The 15,763-nt window shown below is 49.2% G+C and overlaps 1 protein-coding gene across 1 annotated transcript in view; it reads left to right on the plus strand.

Annotated features, from left to right (window-relative positions):
- The first annotated feature begins 1,765 nt into the window (after nucleotides 1-1,765).
- The window catches only part of PEBP4 (phosphatidylethanolamine binding protein 4), a 216,880-nt gene continuing 202,882 nt past the window's right edge, over nucleotides 1,766-15,763 (plus strand). Inside the window, 3 exon segments of the mRNA XM_066267724.1 lie at nucleotides 1,766-1,873; nucleotides 2,351-2,484; nucleotides 10,657-10,783. Coding sequence (XP_066123821.1) covers nucleotides 1,799-1,873; nucleotides 2,351-2,484; nucleotides 10,657-10,783 — 336 coding nt within the window. The 5' untranslated portion in view covers nucleotides 1,766-1,798.

Genomic DNA, 15,763 nt, shown 5'->3' on the forward strand with positions numbered 1-15,763 from the left:
ATATACTGTACTGTACACTGTACTGTAGTAACAGAAAAAAAATGGGGGTAAAAGAAATTCCTTACCTTTATTCCTGTGGTTGGCTTGCACACTGGAAGGGTATTGCAAGGTGGAGAGAGTGACCTATGGGGAGGAGGAAGCTGGAGAGGCAGGAGAACCTGCAGAAGGTGCTGGAGATGCTGGGTCAGGAGAATCAGGATTACCTAAGGAACACGCAGGAGATGCTGGAGATGATTCTACCTGTACTCCAGGTGTTTCATCTCGAGAAGCAGCTGATATAGAGGGTACAGGATCTGTTGCAGGTATCTCTCCCTTCTTAAAGAATTCTTCCAGGCTAGTCTGGAAGCTTGATGACTTCTTCTCTTCCAGAATCTGCCTATAGCGTTGCAAGGCATCCATAACAGCTCTGTAGACCTTACTGAATCTGTCATCACTGGGGTCCTCAGCCTGAAATTTTGCCAGCCCATCCTCTACCATAGAAAAACCTTCCGCCAAACCCTTGGTAGTTAATCTCTTGGGTTCTGGGGTTTCTATCTTTTCTTCTTCAATCAGCTGCTTCTCCAGCTGAATGAGGTCCTCAGCAGATGGCTCCTCTCCATGTGATGCCAATAGCTCTGTGACATTCTCAGCCTCCACCTCTAAAGCAAGCTGTTAACCCATGGCAACAACCTTCTCTGTTACAGCCTCCACTGACTCCTCAAAGCCATGGAAGTCATACACAAACTGGGGACACAGTTTTTTCCACAAACTTAAATAAATTTGTTTGGCATAAGCTGAAACACTCAAATTTCAATTTTTTAAAGTTTTTATGGGAGCCTGACAAGGCAGTGGTATAGTGGATAGAACATTGGACTGGGATGTAGAGGACCCAGATTTGAAATCCCAAGGTTGCTCGCTTGAGTGCGGGCTCATCAGCTTGAGTGCCGGGTCACTGGCTTGAGCATGGGATCATAGACATGACCCCAAGGTCGCTGGCTTGAGCAAGGGGTCACTCACTCTGCTGTAGCCCCCTGGTCAAGGCATATATGAGGAAGCAATCACTGAATGACTAAGGAGCCACAAGGAAGAATTGATGCTTCTCATCCCTCTCTCTTCCTATCTGTCCCTATCTGTCTCTCTCTCTCTCTCTCTGTCACAAAACAAAACGAAAAAACAAACAAAAATGATCTAGCTGCATATATTTTATAACTGTGATCTCATTTTCCTTAGCAAGGCACAGGGGCCCCAAGGTCATATTACTTGTTTTTGGAAGTGGACAATGGTGCGTGCTAGAGAGGCATAACTCTCTCCCACACTCCCGACAGTCTGAAGGAGCTCAGAGCAAACTCAGGAGTCTTCCATTCTGCCTGCTGCACTCCCTCGCACCCCTGTCTCAGAGAGGACAGAGATAATGAAGGGGAAGGCAGTGGGAGAGTCACCTTTGCCCTTCCCCTGCCAGCCATAGTTCCAATCAGAGTTCCTCACACTCCTTCCCGCAGCCCTGTTTCCCAGGAAGCGTTTAGTAGGCTCAGCCCCAGGCCACCTTCCTCCCAGCACTGTGCTGGGGCATGCTGCCTCTTTCCTCTGGCTCTGCTGGCCTCCTCCAGAGACTAGTATTTTGGGAGAGTGCTGAGTTCAGCACTGCTGCAAGGTGCAGTCTGACAAGCCCTTCTGTCCTCAGCTGGCCCTTCAGGGCTGGCCTCAGGGCGGCGGAGGCCCTACCCCTTGTGCCCCAGCCCCTCCTACACGAGATTGCTGCATCCAAACGCATCTGCCAGCAGCCAGCCCTGAGGCTGTCAAAACAGGAGGCAGAGGAGCTATGGGCACAAAAAGCAGGGCTATCCGAGGGCACAGCACAGCGGAACCCCTGCTCCTAGAACAACAGCTAACTAAGGTCAGGCTCTTGCAAGCACCCCAGAACCTGCCCCCAGCCCACAGCCTGGGGTCACCAGCTTCCCAGGGTTTGCCTTAAAGCAAAGGAACAGGCTGGCCCTTGAGCAGTAGACCACACGGGGCAAGTGGTGAGGGCAGATGAGGCACTGTGCCGAGAGGCTTACATAAGCACCTCTGCTCTGCAGCCTGCTCTGGCTCCTGGAAGCCAGGACTTGAGTGACGGCAGAGTCTTGCTCTGGCGGAGGAGAAAGCTTCAGCCAGGACTGCAGATTGAGTCCGGTTTGGAGTAGGCCCAGGTCCTCCTAAAACACTTGTGTCCGGTGGCTGATCGACTGCCAAAGCCCTGGCCGCTGCCCTCCCAGCTCCTTCTGCTCCCTGGAGGCCTCTGTTCCACCAATGGGCTCCTGGCGTGGGGTGCGCGAGGTGCAAGGGCTCCCCCTGCGGAGGGCTGGCAGCGCTAAAGGCTCTTCTGTTCCAGGTGCCTGTGGGCTGGACGATGAAGCTAGCCGCCACAACCCTGTTTCTGGGCCTCACATTGGTGGTCACCGGAGTCAAGAAAAATGACCAATGTGCGTACGAGGCTCTGCCTGACACGGATGCCGCCTTCTGCAGGTGAGGCTGGTGGGGCCCCAGAAAGCAGGGGTCTTCGGGAGGGGTGTTCCCAGAACTGAGGACCACCTCCTCCTAAGGCAGCCTTCACAGACAGGCAGAGAAGGAGAGCACCCTGATGTGGGGCAGCACTGAGGACTGGGCTGTGAGCTGGGCTCCTGCCTTCCAGAGGGCAGCTCTCCCAGGACCGGGACAGTGAGTGTGTGGAGGTGGTTGGCTCCTGGAGCTCTGAGGGGCTGGCTTCAGCCTCCCTGCTGGACCCGAGACCACCACCACCCTACCCTTCAGCCTGAAACGCCCCCGTCCAGTTACAAAATGGCATTTTAAAGAAAAGTGGCAGTTTGAGGGCTGGTTGTTTGCTTTCCAGGAACAGGCCTCAGAAGCGTTGGGACAGGCTGGCCCTTCAGGGGGTGTGGCTGCTGGCTGCTGTCAGGGAAGAGGCTGGAGTTTCCCTTCCAAGGAGATGGGGGGGTGGGGGTTGGGAGGGAGGGGGCGACACACACTTCTCCTCATCTGCGTGTCCCATTTCAGCTCCCTCCTCAGAGACTGCTGGTTAGGGAAGCCAGTCTCAGCTGTCTTGGGTCATCCTGAGGGCTGCTCTAGTCACTTTTCTGCCACCACCGTGGCCAGTGTTTCTCTCCACTGAAGCCAACAGAAAGGAAAGAGGGAGGAAGAACTCCTTCTTAGTCTGTTTTCTTGTGTACATTTGAATTTTTGCAAAGATTACTTTTAGAAAAAGAAATACATCTTTTCCTTTAAAGAGTTAGGTAAATGAAATCTTCCCCCCCTCCCCCAGAAAAAAACCCCCAACAGATTTTGCTCCTATCAGTACATTTTTAGAACTCTAGTGGAACGGCTCTGAGTGAAGTTTGTGTGGGAGAAGGAGGGAACCTTGTTGCCTGTCCTGTGTGGGCGCTGGCCCGGGGAGCACCTGCAGGGGCAGCTGAGCAGAACCTTCTGGAGAGAAGCTTCCTCCTGTGGCAGGCAGAAGGTCAAGCCCCCACAAGCTGGCAGGTCCGCTGGGCCACGCCACAGAAATGGCTGCATTTGGAGTGCCTCTGTGCTTCCTTGTGTCACCCACACTGTAGAATGCATAAAAAATGACCCTGTGTGTGTGCTCACTGGAGTTGACTGACCTACAGCCCATCTGCTGATCTCTTCCCTGTGTGTCCAGGCGTCGCTCTGGGCTCCTCTCCTGGTCTTAACTCCTGGACTCATTTGATGGTCATCACGAATCTTCCAAAGTATTGGCACCTTCACTTTACAGATAAGCTTTCTCCAGAGATTACGCCACCTGCCATGGTGCTGACACAGCTTCAGCCGTCAGAGTGGAATCGCCGCTCTCACCTGACTGCACTCCTGCTCTTTCCCCACCTGTTCCGGACTGCTGACACCATCCGCAGCCCTGAGCTTCTCAAACTCCAGTAAAGAGGAAAGAGCTATTTTAGCCCATTCAGGCTGTTATAACAAAATGCCAGAAACTAGGGGACTTATAAATAACAGAAATTTTTCCTTAGGGTTCTGGAGTCTGGGAAGACCATGGTCAAGCTGTAGGCAAATTCGACGTCTGGTGAGGACCAGCTTCCTGGTTGGTAGACAGTCTTCTCGCTGTGTCTTCACACGGCGGAAGGAAAGAGAGATCTCTGTTGGATCTCTTTTGTAAGGGCACTACTCTCATTCATGAGGGCTTCACCCTCATGACCTAAGCACTTTTCAGAGGCCCCGCCTGCCATGCTATCAAACTAGAAGCTAGAATTTCAACATGTGAATTTTGGGAGGACACAAACGTTCAGACCATAGCGAGAGCCATCCTTAGGACACCCTAGAACACACCAGCAGATCCCAGTTTGAGAAGCATGGACTTCTGACACTAAAGTGAACATTAAGAAATGTCTTCAGGTTGTAAATCATTGTTGCAAAAAGGAAGCTTTGTCTTTCTTCCCGCTGAAGGTTTTTGTTTGTAAAAGATCAGTACTGAATATGAGCACATCATAGACACATCAGACCCTTGAGGAGGGATCAGTACCTCTTGTGCTGGGGCCTCCTCCCCAAGAAACCTGCTCAACTCAGGCTTCCAATTCATGAGAGACTCCCCCCCCCCCCACACACACACCCTGAAGTCATGTTGATGATTCTGCACTCAAGCTGACAGCACTGGTGAGCCTGAGCTCAGGCTGGAGCCCTCAGGGTTTTGAACCTGGGACCTTAGTATCCCAAGTCAGTGCTCTATCCACTGCACCACCACTGGTCAGGCCAGAAAAGCTCTTTTAGAGTAATATCTCACTTACTCCTGCAATAAGCCAGAACAGACTGACAAAAACACTGAGTCAGAACCCTGGCTCAATCTCAGAATCAAAAGAACCATGGTTGTCCTACCCACACCACTTGGATGAGTCCACTCCACAGTCCTCTCCCTGCTGCCCCCCACACAGTGGCCCTGGGCACTGCCTCCCACCGCACTCTCTGCTGAGCTGGAAAGCTCCACCCTTCACAGTGCATCCTGATGTCGAGGCGGCCCTGCTTTCCTTTAACTTCACCCCTTTCTGTATCTAGTGTTGCCTCAGGCGCTGCAGAGGACAGATTTAGTTTCTTTTCTTCTGGACGGTCCTTGGAATGATTGGAGACAGATGTCATGCCCCCACTTCACCCACAGCTCTCCTAACCTGGGCACCCACCTTCATTTGTCAATTCCTCTCAAGGGCTTTGGTTCTGGGCCCCCACTTTTGGGAAGGGTCAATCGGAGAGAAACCAATTGCTTTTCTTTCTTTCTTTCTTTCTTTCTTTCTTTCTTTCTTTCTTTCTTTCTTTCTCTCTCTCTCTCTCTCTCTCTCTCTCTCTCTCTCCCTCCCTCCCTCCCTCCCTCCTTTCTTTCTTCTTTCTTTCTTTCTTTCTTTCTTTCTTTCTTTCTTTCTTTCTTTCTTTCTTTCTTTCTTTCTCTCTTTCTCTCTCTCTCCCTCCCTCCCTCCCTCCCTCCCTCCCTCCCTCCCTCCCTCCCTCCCTCCCTCCTTTCTTTCTTCTTTCTTTCTTTCTTTCTTTCTTTCTTTCTTTCTTTCTTTCTTTCTCTTTCTTTCTTTTTCTGAGAGAGGTAGGGAGAGAGAGACAGAGAGACAGGAACATCAAGCTGTTTCTCTATGTGCCCTGACTGGGATCAAACTGGCTACCTCTGTACTTCTGGACAACACTCAAACCAACCAAGCTATCCAGCCAGGGCTTTACTTTTTTATTGATTGATTTTTAGAGAGACAGAGGAAGGGAGAGAGGAAGGGAATGGGAAGCCTTCATTTGTTGTTCCGCTCAGTCGTGCATTCGCTGGTTGCTTCCTGTGTGTGCCCTGACCAGGGATCGAACCCACAATCTTGTCATTTTAGGGTGATGCTCTGACTGAGCTAACAATTCAGGGCCCCATTGCTCTTTTCTGACTGTGGCACCCCCACTTTCACATTGAGAAAAATGCAACGGGGTGGGGTGCCCTCTGAGCCTCCTCATGTCTCTGTGAATTCAACCTCATCTCCACCCTTGTTTTGGGCAGCTGGAATTCTGAGCTGTTTCCACGGGTACAGCTGGGGAGCTGTTTTTCTCTAATCCAATTCTTAAAATGCCAAAGAGTCAAACAGAAGCCTGGAGAAGCTAAGTGACTCCCTGGGGAAGCTGTGTGGTATGGGGGAAAAATGCAGACAAGTTGGTTGTAGTCACTCTCTATTGCTGCACAACAAATTCCCTGAAACAAAACCACTGCACATACTTAATGCCTCACATTTTCTCTACATGTGGCTCATCTGGGCACCTCTGGCTCAGGGTCTTTCAGGAGGTCAGCTGGGGATGCAGTCTCATCTGAAGGCTGGACAGGTGGAGTGTTCCGCTCTGAGCTCACTCATGTGGCTGTGACAGCCTTGGTCACCTTGCCATGTGGCCTCTTCATGGGGCTGTGTAGAACACAGCAGCTGGCTTCTCCCAGAGCAAGGACTTGAGAGGGGGCACGTGGGAAAGAGGGCTTCCAAGGAGAAGCCATCATTTCCTTATAATTTAGAAGTGATATCCTATCATTTCTGTTGTATTCTCTTTATTAGAAACAAGTCACTAAATCAGCTCCCATTCAAGGAGAGGGACACAAGGAAGCACACCCATGTCTTTCTTCTCCTTCAGTTACTAATTATGAGATTCTGTGCTAGTTCCTTAGCTTCCTCTGGGCTTCAGTTTACTCATCTGGTAGATGAGAAAAATGACAGTAGCTGCTTCAAGATATTGTTGTATGAAATGGGATAATATTATATGATGCACCTGATTTATTAGAGTGGCCCAATAAATGACATTTCCTCCCCTTCCCCCCCTTTCCCATCACTCTTGCAATGTCGACCATGGCCAAGCTGGAACCCGAGTTCCTACCCCTTTCCCCACACTTTCTTGGACGCCTCCTAGTCCCATCAGGAGATCAGGAGGTGGAACATGTTCCCTGTACAGTGTGCCCCGAGTGGAAAGGGCACTCGCTGCAGGGAGATAGCACCTGCAAGGTTTTTAATTTGAGTGCAATTTATTATTTTATTTTTTTTGTTTTGTTTTGTATTTTTCCAAAGCTGGAAACGGGGAGGCAGTCAGACAGACTCCCGCATGCGCCTGACCGGGATCCACCAGGCATGCCCACCAGGGGATGATGCTCTGCCCATCTTGGGGCGTCACTCTGCTGCAATCAGAGCCATTCTAAAGCCTGAGGCAGAGGCCACAGAGCCATCCTCAGCACCTGGGCAAACTTTGCTCCAGTGGAGCCTTGGCTAGTGCAAGTTATTTTTGTTTGAAGATTTTATTTATTCATTTTAGAGAGAAAGAGAGGGAGAGAAGGAGGAGGAGCAGGAAGCATCAACTCCCATATGTGCCTTGACCAGGCAAGCCCAGGGTTTTGAACTGGCGACCTCAGCATTCCAGGTCGACACTTTATCCACTGTGCCACCACAGGTCAGGCTTGAGTGCAAGTTTTAAAGTGTATTGTTATTAAACTTATTTTTGATTCAGTTCATCTCAGGCTTGTCCAAGTTTTTTTTAAGGCTGGTTTGATCATCTGAATTGTTAGTTACTGGCTTTATGTCATTCCCAAATCAAATTTGCCTTCTGTGTCCTGATCCAAGCCATTGGCAAAGCTGCTAATCAAGACAAAGGTCTGCACACGACCCCTAGGTTGTCCTGCCCATGTGGAGCAACACCAGGGCTTCACAGAGCAGGCTCAAGCAGGGATCCACGCGTGTGACTGGGGCTGGGGGCACAGGCCCTAGTCCCCTGGCATAGACCCAGCCAGGGCACTCTCATCAAATGTCCACTTGCTGATTTTGTTTCACTATTTTAGCACTTGGAGCAATTCTACCCAGACAAAAGCAGGAGGCCTGTTTGTTCCCCAGGAAAGGCCCCTCTGATCCTCAGTTTCCCTCCTCCCTGACCCTTGGCCTTTCCAATTCCATGCCCTGTGTTGACTTCTATCTCTCCGCTAGTGGAAGGTCCATCTTCTTGGCCCCAGAGCTCACTGGCTGCAGTGGGAGTTGTAGTAGAAACAACCAAGTGATCCTTAAAAGGCTACTGTGAAGTTAAATGAAAACCTGTTCTCTAACTGTTCTTTGACAGCTATTAAAGCTGTGCTATCCCAGAGCAATGACTGTTAACTCCTGAAGAGTTGAGAGTAACAAGTTTGCCTCACAAGCTGGTGGTTCCATTAAGAGGCATGGGTGAACTGTCCTGCCTCAGTTGACCTGAGTCCTGGCACACAGGTGCTGACCTGAGGAATTATCTTGTCTCTGATGAGTGTTGCATTTGCCCTTGTCTAGGATGGGATCTCAGGAGCCTCTGGGAGGGTGGGGTAAGGAGGGGAATGTGGGGCTCCTCACCAGGAAGCTGTCTTTTTCTTCATCCCAGGTTCAGACTTAGGAAGCTTCCCTTTCAGATCTACTCCCCCAAATTACATTTGCACTGGGTCCCCTTCAAGCGTCACTCCCCGAAGAGAACTGTGGGCAGCTCTGGGTGACCAGTGGTGGGGTGTGGAGCTGCTCAGTCATGCTGGGCTACCTGGAAAGGCTGAGGTCCCACACTTTCTCTCTCAGTGAATCATCTTAACCAGATGAATCTGTAGAACATGACTGTGCTTGTTGAGAAGGGCTCCTGGTGGCTAACTGGGCTAAAATTTATAAACAGTCTAGTAGCTATTTCTAAAGAGAAGCCTCTCATGCAAGCTGCACTTAAGGGAGAAGCCTCCTCTGAACTGCCTGCCTGCACTGTTTTTCTGCCAGCTGAGCCAGCCCTTATAAAAGAGTTCCTGGAATAGTACTTCAACCAATAGGACTGAGACTTTTTCTGTCCACTGTATCTTTACCAGCCAATCAGAGCAATGCCTTTTAGACCAATCAAATTGTGATGATTTGGAGTCCTCATTTGCATTAGAACAGACCAATCAGGGACCAGGAGGAGGGACTTCTCTCTATATAAGCCAGCTCCCCTCTACCTCAGAAAGCACACGTTCTTTTTACACTGGAGACTGTGTTGACCTCTGGCTGGGGTTAAAGCTATCTCATCTGAGTGGAGCATAGCTGTCTAGCTGGAGAGGGCCCATGCTACCTCACACCCAGGGGTGCCTGACAGCTGTGTTGTTTCATAATTGAGAAGTAACACTATTGAGCTGTTTCACAGCATGCTGTATCACAGTTGAGCTGTTTGCTGTAAATAGTCTCCTCCTTCATTGCAACTCAAATTGGGGATTCCTGTTGGTGTTGAATTGCCACCAATGACCATAGGTTTACAAACCCTACAGACTCTGGGTCTTCATGATAAAAGATGACAGAAGGGTGAGGAGGAAGAAGTCTTGCTTGCTTATATCCATAAGTTTCAAATACAAGTGTGTTCTTTGTGGGATCAACCCTGCCATTGAGCCTGATTCCCAGAGTACTTATGCTGTTCAGATCCTTTTTCTCAGGTAGAAAGTAGATAAATAAATGTATACTACAGCCTTAGTGACTAGGTATTTTACCCCCTGATAGATATTTGCATTTTGAAAGTGCAATGAATAGTAGGTCAAGAGCCTAGGATATGGACAATTCTTTTTTTTTTTTTTTTAATTTATTTATTTATTACAGAGACAGAGAGTGAGTCAGAGAGAGGGATAGACAGGGACGAAGAGAGATGAGAAGTATCAATCATTAGTTTTTCATTGCGTGTTGCAACACCTTAGTTGTTCATTGATTGCTTTCTCATATGTGCCTTGACCACGGGCCTTCAGCAGACCGAGCAACCCTTTGCCGGAGCCAGCGACCTTGGGTTCAAGCTGGTGGGCCTCCGCTCAAACCAGATGAGCCCGCGCTCAAGCTGGCGACCTCGGGGTCTCGAACCTGGGTCCTTTGCATCCCAGTCCGACGCTCTTATCCACTGCGCCACCGCCTGGTCAGGCTGGACAATTCTTAACCTAAAGAAGTGGATTAATTGGTGGGATATCCAAATATGGAAAGGATCTGAGTTGGGTAGGGGAGAGAACAGTCTGTGCCCATACAGAAGGCTGTGTTAATTTGCTAAGCCTATATGTAATAAGAACGTTCCTGAAAAGCAATGTTTAAATACTATTCTTACAAACCCAATCCTACTTTAAAGACACTGACCACATTTGTCTATGGATGTGTATTCTTTTTTTTTTAATTATGTGAATGTTTTTTTATATTATTATTATTGATTGCTTTTTGAGGACAGAAGAGAGGAAGAGATGCATTCATTTGTTGTTTTACTTAGCTGTGCCTTAGTTGTGTGTTCATTAGTCGCTTCCCATATGTGCCCTGACCAGACATCGAACCTGCACCTTTGCGGTTTCAAGATGACCCTCTAACTAAGCTAACCAACCAGGGCCTATGTGTTCTTTTTGAGAAGTAAACACTGATGATAGTGAACACCTCTTGACTGCTCTGCATTGATTATTTACTTTAATTGTTGCACCAACCCTGTAAGTAGATACTATTAGTGTCCCCATTCTACAGGTGAAAAAACTGAGGTACCAATAGTTCAAGTAACTCTTAGGCTACACAGATTACACAGCTAGTTAGTGGCAGGTCTACAATTCAATCCCATTTGACTTTACATTCCCAACAGTGCTAGACTGAAGCCTTATGACCCCCACGCTCCCTAATACTATGACATGGGCCAACCCCCTCCCTCTCTCTGTAGGGGCCTTGAAGTTTCCTACCCAGAGTTGGGGAACCTTGGCTGTATGTTTGTTCCTGACTGCAACCACTACAGAGAGAAGATCACCCACTGGCCCAAGCCAACAGTCAAGTTCCCGAAGGCTTTGGAGGTGAGTGAGCAGATCTGCCTTAGAGGATGAGAGCTGTGGGTCTCAGTTTGCCCCTGACCTTACTCATCTGAGTGACTAGAAGCTGTATGCAGAGCCATCTGGGTTGGGTCTGGTGCTAACAGATGGCTGTTGTCATAAACATGTGCCTTCCTTAGAGCAACCCCACAGCCTTGGAGGAGATTGGGGTGGGTGGGAGGGTTGCAGTTTGAGAGGGCTTTGTCAGGGCTCAGGGGCCACTCTGCCTGGGCCTTTTCTGCAGTCCCTGAGCTCCCAAGCCCACCCCTAGGTCATTGTGGGGACCAGCTGATGGATGCTTTGGAGTCCGCGGAGAAAAGGAGGAGAGAGGGGTTGTGGGGAGTTCTTTCTCATGGTTCAAGGTGGCTGGGCTCTGAGAATGATTTTCTGAATGGGGAGGAGCTAGTTTGTAAAGAGCAGCACTTCTCATGCAAACTAAACAAGCAGAGGTTAGTGTGTCTTGACTCTTGGTCTTCGCAATAGGAAACACACTCAAAACTTCACCCAAATTGTCTAAAATAGAAGACTGAACCATTTTAGGAGTTGGAAGTAACTATTCCTTTTACTGGGAAACGGTTAGTACCATATTGATCTGGAAGGTTCCCTTGGTTTGGAGAAGGGCCATGGAACTAGGAGGTGGGGCTGTGGCTGCTGCCCGCAGTGTCTAGGCCTTGTCCTGGGGGAGCTACACCCGTGCTCTGGTCACTGTTCATTTCTTCCTTAAATCCTGGGCTATATGGAGCCCCCAAAGCATCTGGGGGTAAAAGGTCACCTTCACTTTCTTCTTTGTTTTAGTAAGAGGTACCCTGTCAACCCAGGAGCAAGGACTGTGATGTGCCAGGTCTCAGGCCATGAGTGGGTAGAGACAGAGGGCTGTGGTTAGGGTGCACCCACATGCACACCTAGGCCAGCCTCCAAGCCTCCCCTGTGCACAGAGTCAGGGAGAGGCCAGTGGCTCCTGCCCTCTGTCCGTCCAGCTTGGGGGGGCTGTCAGCACAGGCAGAGCAGGATTACCAGTTTGGGGGTGGGGTGGGTTCACACAGATTTCTTGGAGGTAGAGGAAGAGATGTTTCTTTCTTTCTTGAACTATTTTTCACTAACAGGGAACAAATATGTGTATTGTCATCTCACATTTATGAGGCTGGAAACAGGAAGCTTTGGCAGGCTATTGTGTTTGCAAAGATGACAAGAATCCTTCCCTCTGGGAGACCGAGCAAGCAAGCAACAAGAGGGCCTTCTGGGTCTCTTTTGCCTTCTCCCCCAACTCCCCTGAACATGCACACACATGCACACATACATGCCAGCCCTCCTCCCCGGAGATCCTGAAAAACAGAGGGAATGTAGGTCACTGTGATTCTAACTCATGAGACGGGAAGAATAGGGAAGGAGTGTAAAGCCCCCCATGGGACAGGACTCTCACCCACCATTAATTCACTCATCCTCATGTTTGTCACTTAAAGTGTGAGGAGGTTGGATCCAATGATTTTACAGACCATTAACTGTCCCGAGAGGGATTCTCAGCACAGGACTCCATTTCTTGTGGTATTGCTGTAGGTGTCCACTAGATGGCAGTGGAGATTTTTCTCAGTACCTAGTGTCCTTGGGAGGGACAAGTTTGGAGTAAATTTGGAAAGTCTTTGTATTTGGTTGGGTTTAGTTGATACTAATTGTCATGGTGTATAGGCACATAACACAGGGACAATTTTGGAATCTCTCATCCTGTCTCAGCCCTGAAGTGAGGCGAGGAAGAAAACCTGGAGATTTAGGAAGGACACAGAGCTGTGGTTAAAAAAGCCAAGGAGGGCAGAAATTTCACAAAGGAAGGTTGGTCAAAGTGGAGAAAAAAAGAAAGAAAAAAAATAGCTTTCTTCTATTATAGAACAACACATTATGTAAATTTGACTTTGACAAGGCAGATTCAGTTAGTGTTATTAAAAGCCACCATTCATCAGGGGGTACCCACTTTATGTTGGGTACTATTCATGCATCATTTAATTTAATGTTCTGAAGTCTGCAACCTAAGTTTTTCTTTAATAGAGATTGTTAGTGGTGAGTGACAAAAACCAACTTAAACTAGCTTGAGCCAAAAAAGAAGGAAGGTATTATTGGTCCACAAACTGAAAACTCTGAGGATGACTTCAAGCATTGATATATCCAGGTGTTCAAACAATATCACCAGGAATCTATTTATCTGTTACTTTTCTCTATTTTTTTCTGTGCTGGTTTTGTATGTAAATAGACTTTCCTTGTGGTGACAGAGACCACCCTCATCAGCTTCAGATTTGTATTTTCCTAGTTTATCAACCCCAGTGGAATAGATTGACCCTTCCCAACAATTAAAAGTCCCAAGATTTGTCTGACTTGTATTTCATGCCCATCCTTGAACCAAACAGTGAATGGGGCACCCCATTTAATCTACAAGGGCTGAAAGCAGAAGAGGATGGCTCCCCCAAAAGAGAAGCAAGGTGATGGTTATCAGAAGGGGAAAGGTGTTGGGTAAGAAAAATAAGAAAAGTTCTGTAGGAAGTAACGAGGCCAAGTGCAGAGCTGGGATACATCAGAGGCAGGGTTTAAACCCAGGGTGCCCACTTCCAGAAGCTTGACCCATGAGTAGCAGGGCTTTCAGGGAGACACTGGGGTGCTGGCACATTTGGGGAGGACTTGATAAGGGGATCCTTTTCTAGGACAGTAAGAGCAGTGTTAATGTTGCTGGCGAAATGACAAGACCTCGATTCTTATCTTCCTGAAGGAAAGAATTCAGTCAAGAGACAAAGAGCAGCAAGCAAAGCAAGAATTTATTGGCCATGCAGGAACACACTCAGAAGGGACTGAGCATGCAAAGAGGAGGGGAACACACTCAGAAGGGACTGAGCATGCAAAGAGGAGGGGCCTTGGAGATGGGTTCAGGAGGTTAGTCCACAACAAGCTGCCGCTGCCCACTGCTCCCCTGGTTGCAAATCTCATGGGGCCTCTTAGAGTTTAGGAGAAACAGAGAGGCAAGGAAAATGCCCCTGGGGGAAGAAGAGGAGGTGGGAGGCAGGAAGGTGCAGGAGTGCTCCAGGGAGGGAGAGCGCCCTGGGTCCTCCATCCAAAGGGTTTTTAAGGATGGAGAGTTTAGGGGAGGTCTCAGTAGAGGATCTCAATAGAATATTCATCAGCTTTTCATGTGTGTCCTTTTAAGGTGCGGTCACCACTGATTGGTCAGCACCAGGTGGGGGTCAGCACCAGAGTAGGGGGCCATTAGTCAATGCAGCTGGTCCTGAGGTCAGCAGGCGTCACTTGTCTGGTTTTGCTGCTTTTTCTGAGCCTGAAGCTGAAACATACTGAGGCTTAGATATATTTGATGCAGGTCAGAGCCTCATTGTCTTGGGGGCTTAACACTCAAGGACTGTTCTCCAGCCCCCTTGTTCACCCCCTGCTGAGGGGGACTGACCCAGATGGATAACAACATGCCAAGAGAGGAAAGGTCAGGAGAGGGTCTGAGCCACGTGACCAGTGACAGGAGATTAAGGAGTCTAAACCAAGGGTCTCAAACTCAACTCAGCATGTGGGCCGCAGAGCAAGATCACAGCCGTTCGGCGGGCTGCACTAGGTCTACAAAAGGCAACTGTTACGCAACACTTTTCTCACTGCAGTTGAAAACAAAAAAAAGTCAGTACAACAAGCACAATCGTACATGCAGTTTACTCAGTGTCACAAAATGACCAGAAACTGTAGTTCGCATCACAACTGCTGTTAACTAAGCTAATATCTAGCTAGGATGCTAGAGAAATGAAAAATACAAGTAGGGTCCTAGGCTTACTTAATTTTATCCAAAATATTTTGAACTTCGTAGATTAGTCTGCGGGCCGCACAAAATTGTTCGGCGGGCCGCATGCAGCCCGCAGGCCGCGAGTTTGAGACCCCTGGTCTAAACTATACGGCTAGCAATATGCTAGTGGAGAAGACTATCCTGCAGGGCGAGGTCCTTGTTTTCCCAGCTTCCCACTGTGGTGACCTTCTGTGCCTGGCCTATTGCCCTTGCTCTGCTCACGGCTGTCTAACGGCCTACCACAGTTCTGAGGAAGGCGGTGGCAAGGAGGTAGAGACAGGCTAGGGACAGTGAGGAATGAGACCGTGGTGGGATCGTCCCTTTGGGAACAGAGGAACACATACCTCTAGAGAGACAATGACAGGGAAAACTGGGGGGGGGGGATGGGTGCTGTCAGAAATAGGGTTCCTCAAAAGTAGGGTGGGAGGCCTGAGTCCTGGTGACAAAGAGGAAGGTAAAGAATTTCCTCTGGGCCCGGGCCTGATGGAAAAGGGCAAGAGGTTGGTGACTGGCTGTGTGGAGACAGTGCCTTCCTTAAAAGGTGATTAAAGCAATGGCACCAAAGCAGTGAATGTCAGTGGACACGTGCAGGGAGCCCCCACACACAGGAGGGCAAGCCCCGAAACCCTAGAGGGAGGGTTCTAGTGCCACAGGACAGTGCCTCTGTGCACCCCGGAGGGCTTCTGCCTCCACACCTTTGCTCAGGCCACTCCTCATATTTGGATCCTACATCCTGGAACACCCTGCCCCCACCAAAATGCTTCTTCCAAGAAGCCTTCTGTGAATACTTCCCTCCCTCTGGGACCCATCCCCATTCCTAGATGATCTCTTCTTTCTCTGACCCTATTTAATGTCCCCTGCCCTCCAAACTCTTTTTGTTTTGTATTGTGGTTGTATATTCATAGCTTCAACCAATGTATAACAAGACCACAGCTCCTAACAGAGTCACAGACCCCATGTTGGCTGACTGGGTGGCCAAGAGGGTGAGTTGGATGGATGGATGGATGGATGGCAGGGGGAAGGACGCCCTCTAGAGTGTGAGCCATGAGACATGAGAGCCCAGTTGTTTGCCCTTTAAGCTGCCGGGTGTTCTGGGGACTGAGGAAAGCTGGCGAGCCTGGTGGAGCCCAGGCCAGCAGCAGTCTCCCTCATCC

The sequence above is a fragment of the Saccopteryx bilineata genome, chromosome 1 (genome assembly GCF_036850765.1).
Source record: "Saccopteryx bilineata isolate mSacBil1 chromosome 1, mSacBil1_pri_phased_curated, whole genome shotgun sequence".
Classification (NCBI taxonomy): domain Eukaryota; kingdom Metazoa; phylum Chordata; class Mammalia; order Chiroptera; family Emballonuridae; genus Saccopteryx; species Saccopteryx bilineata.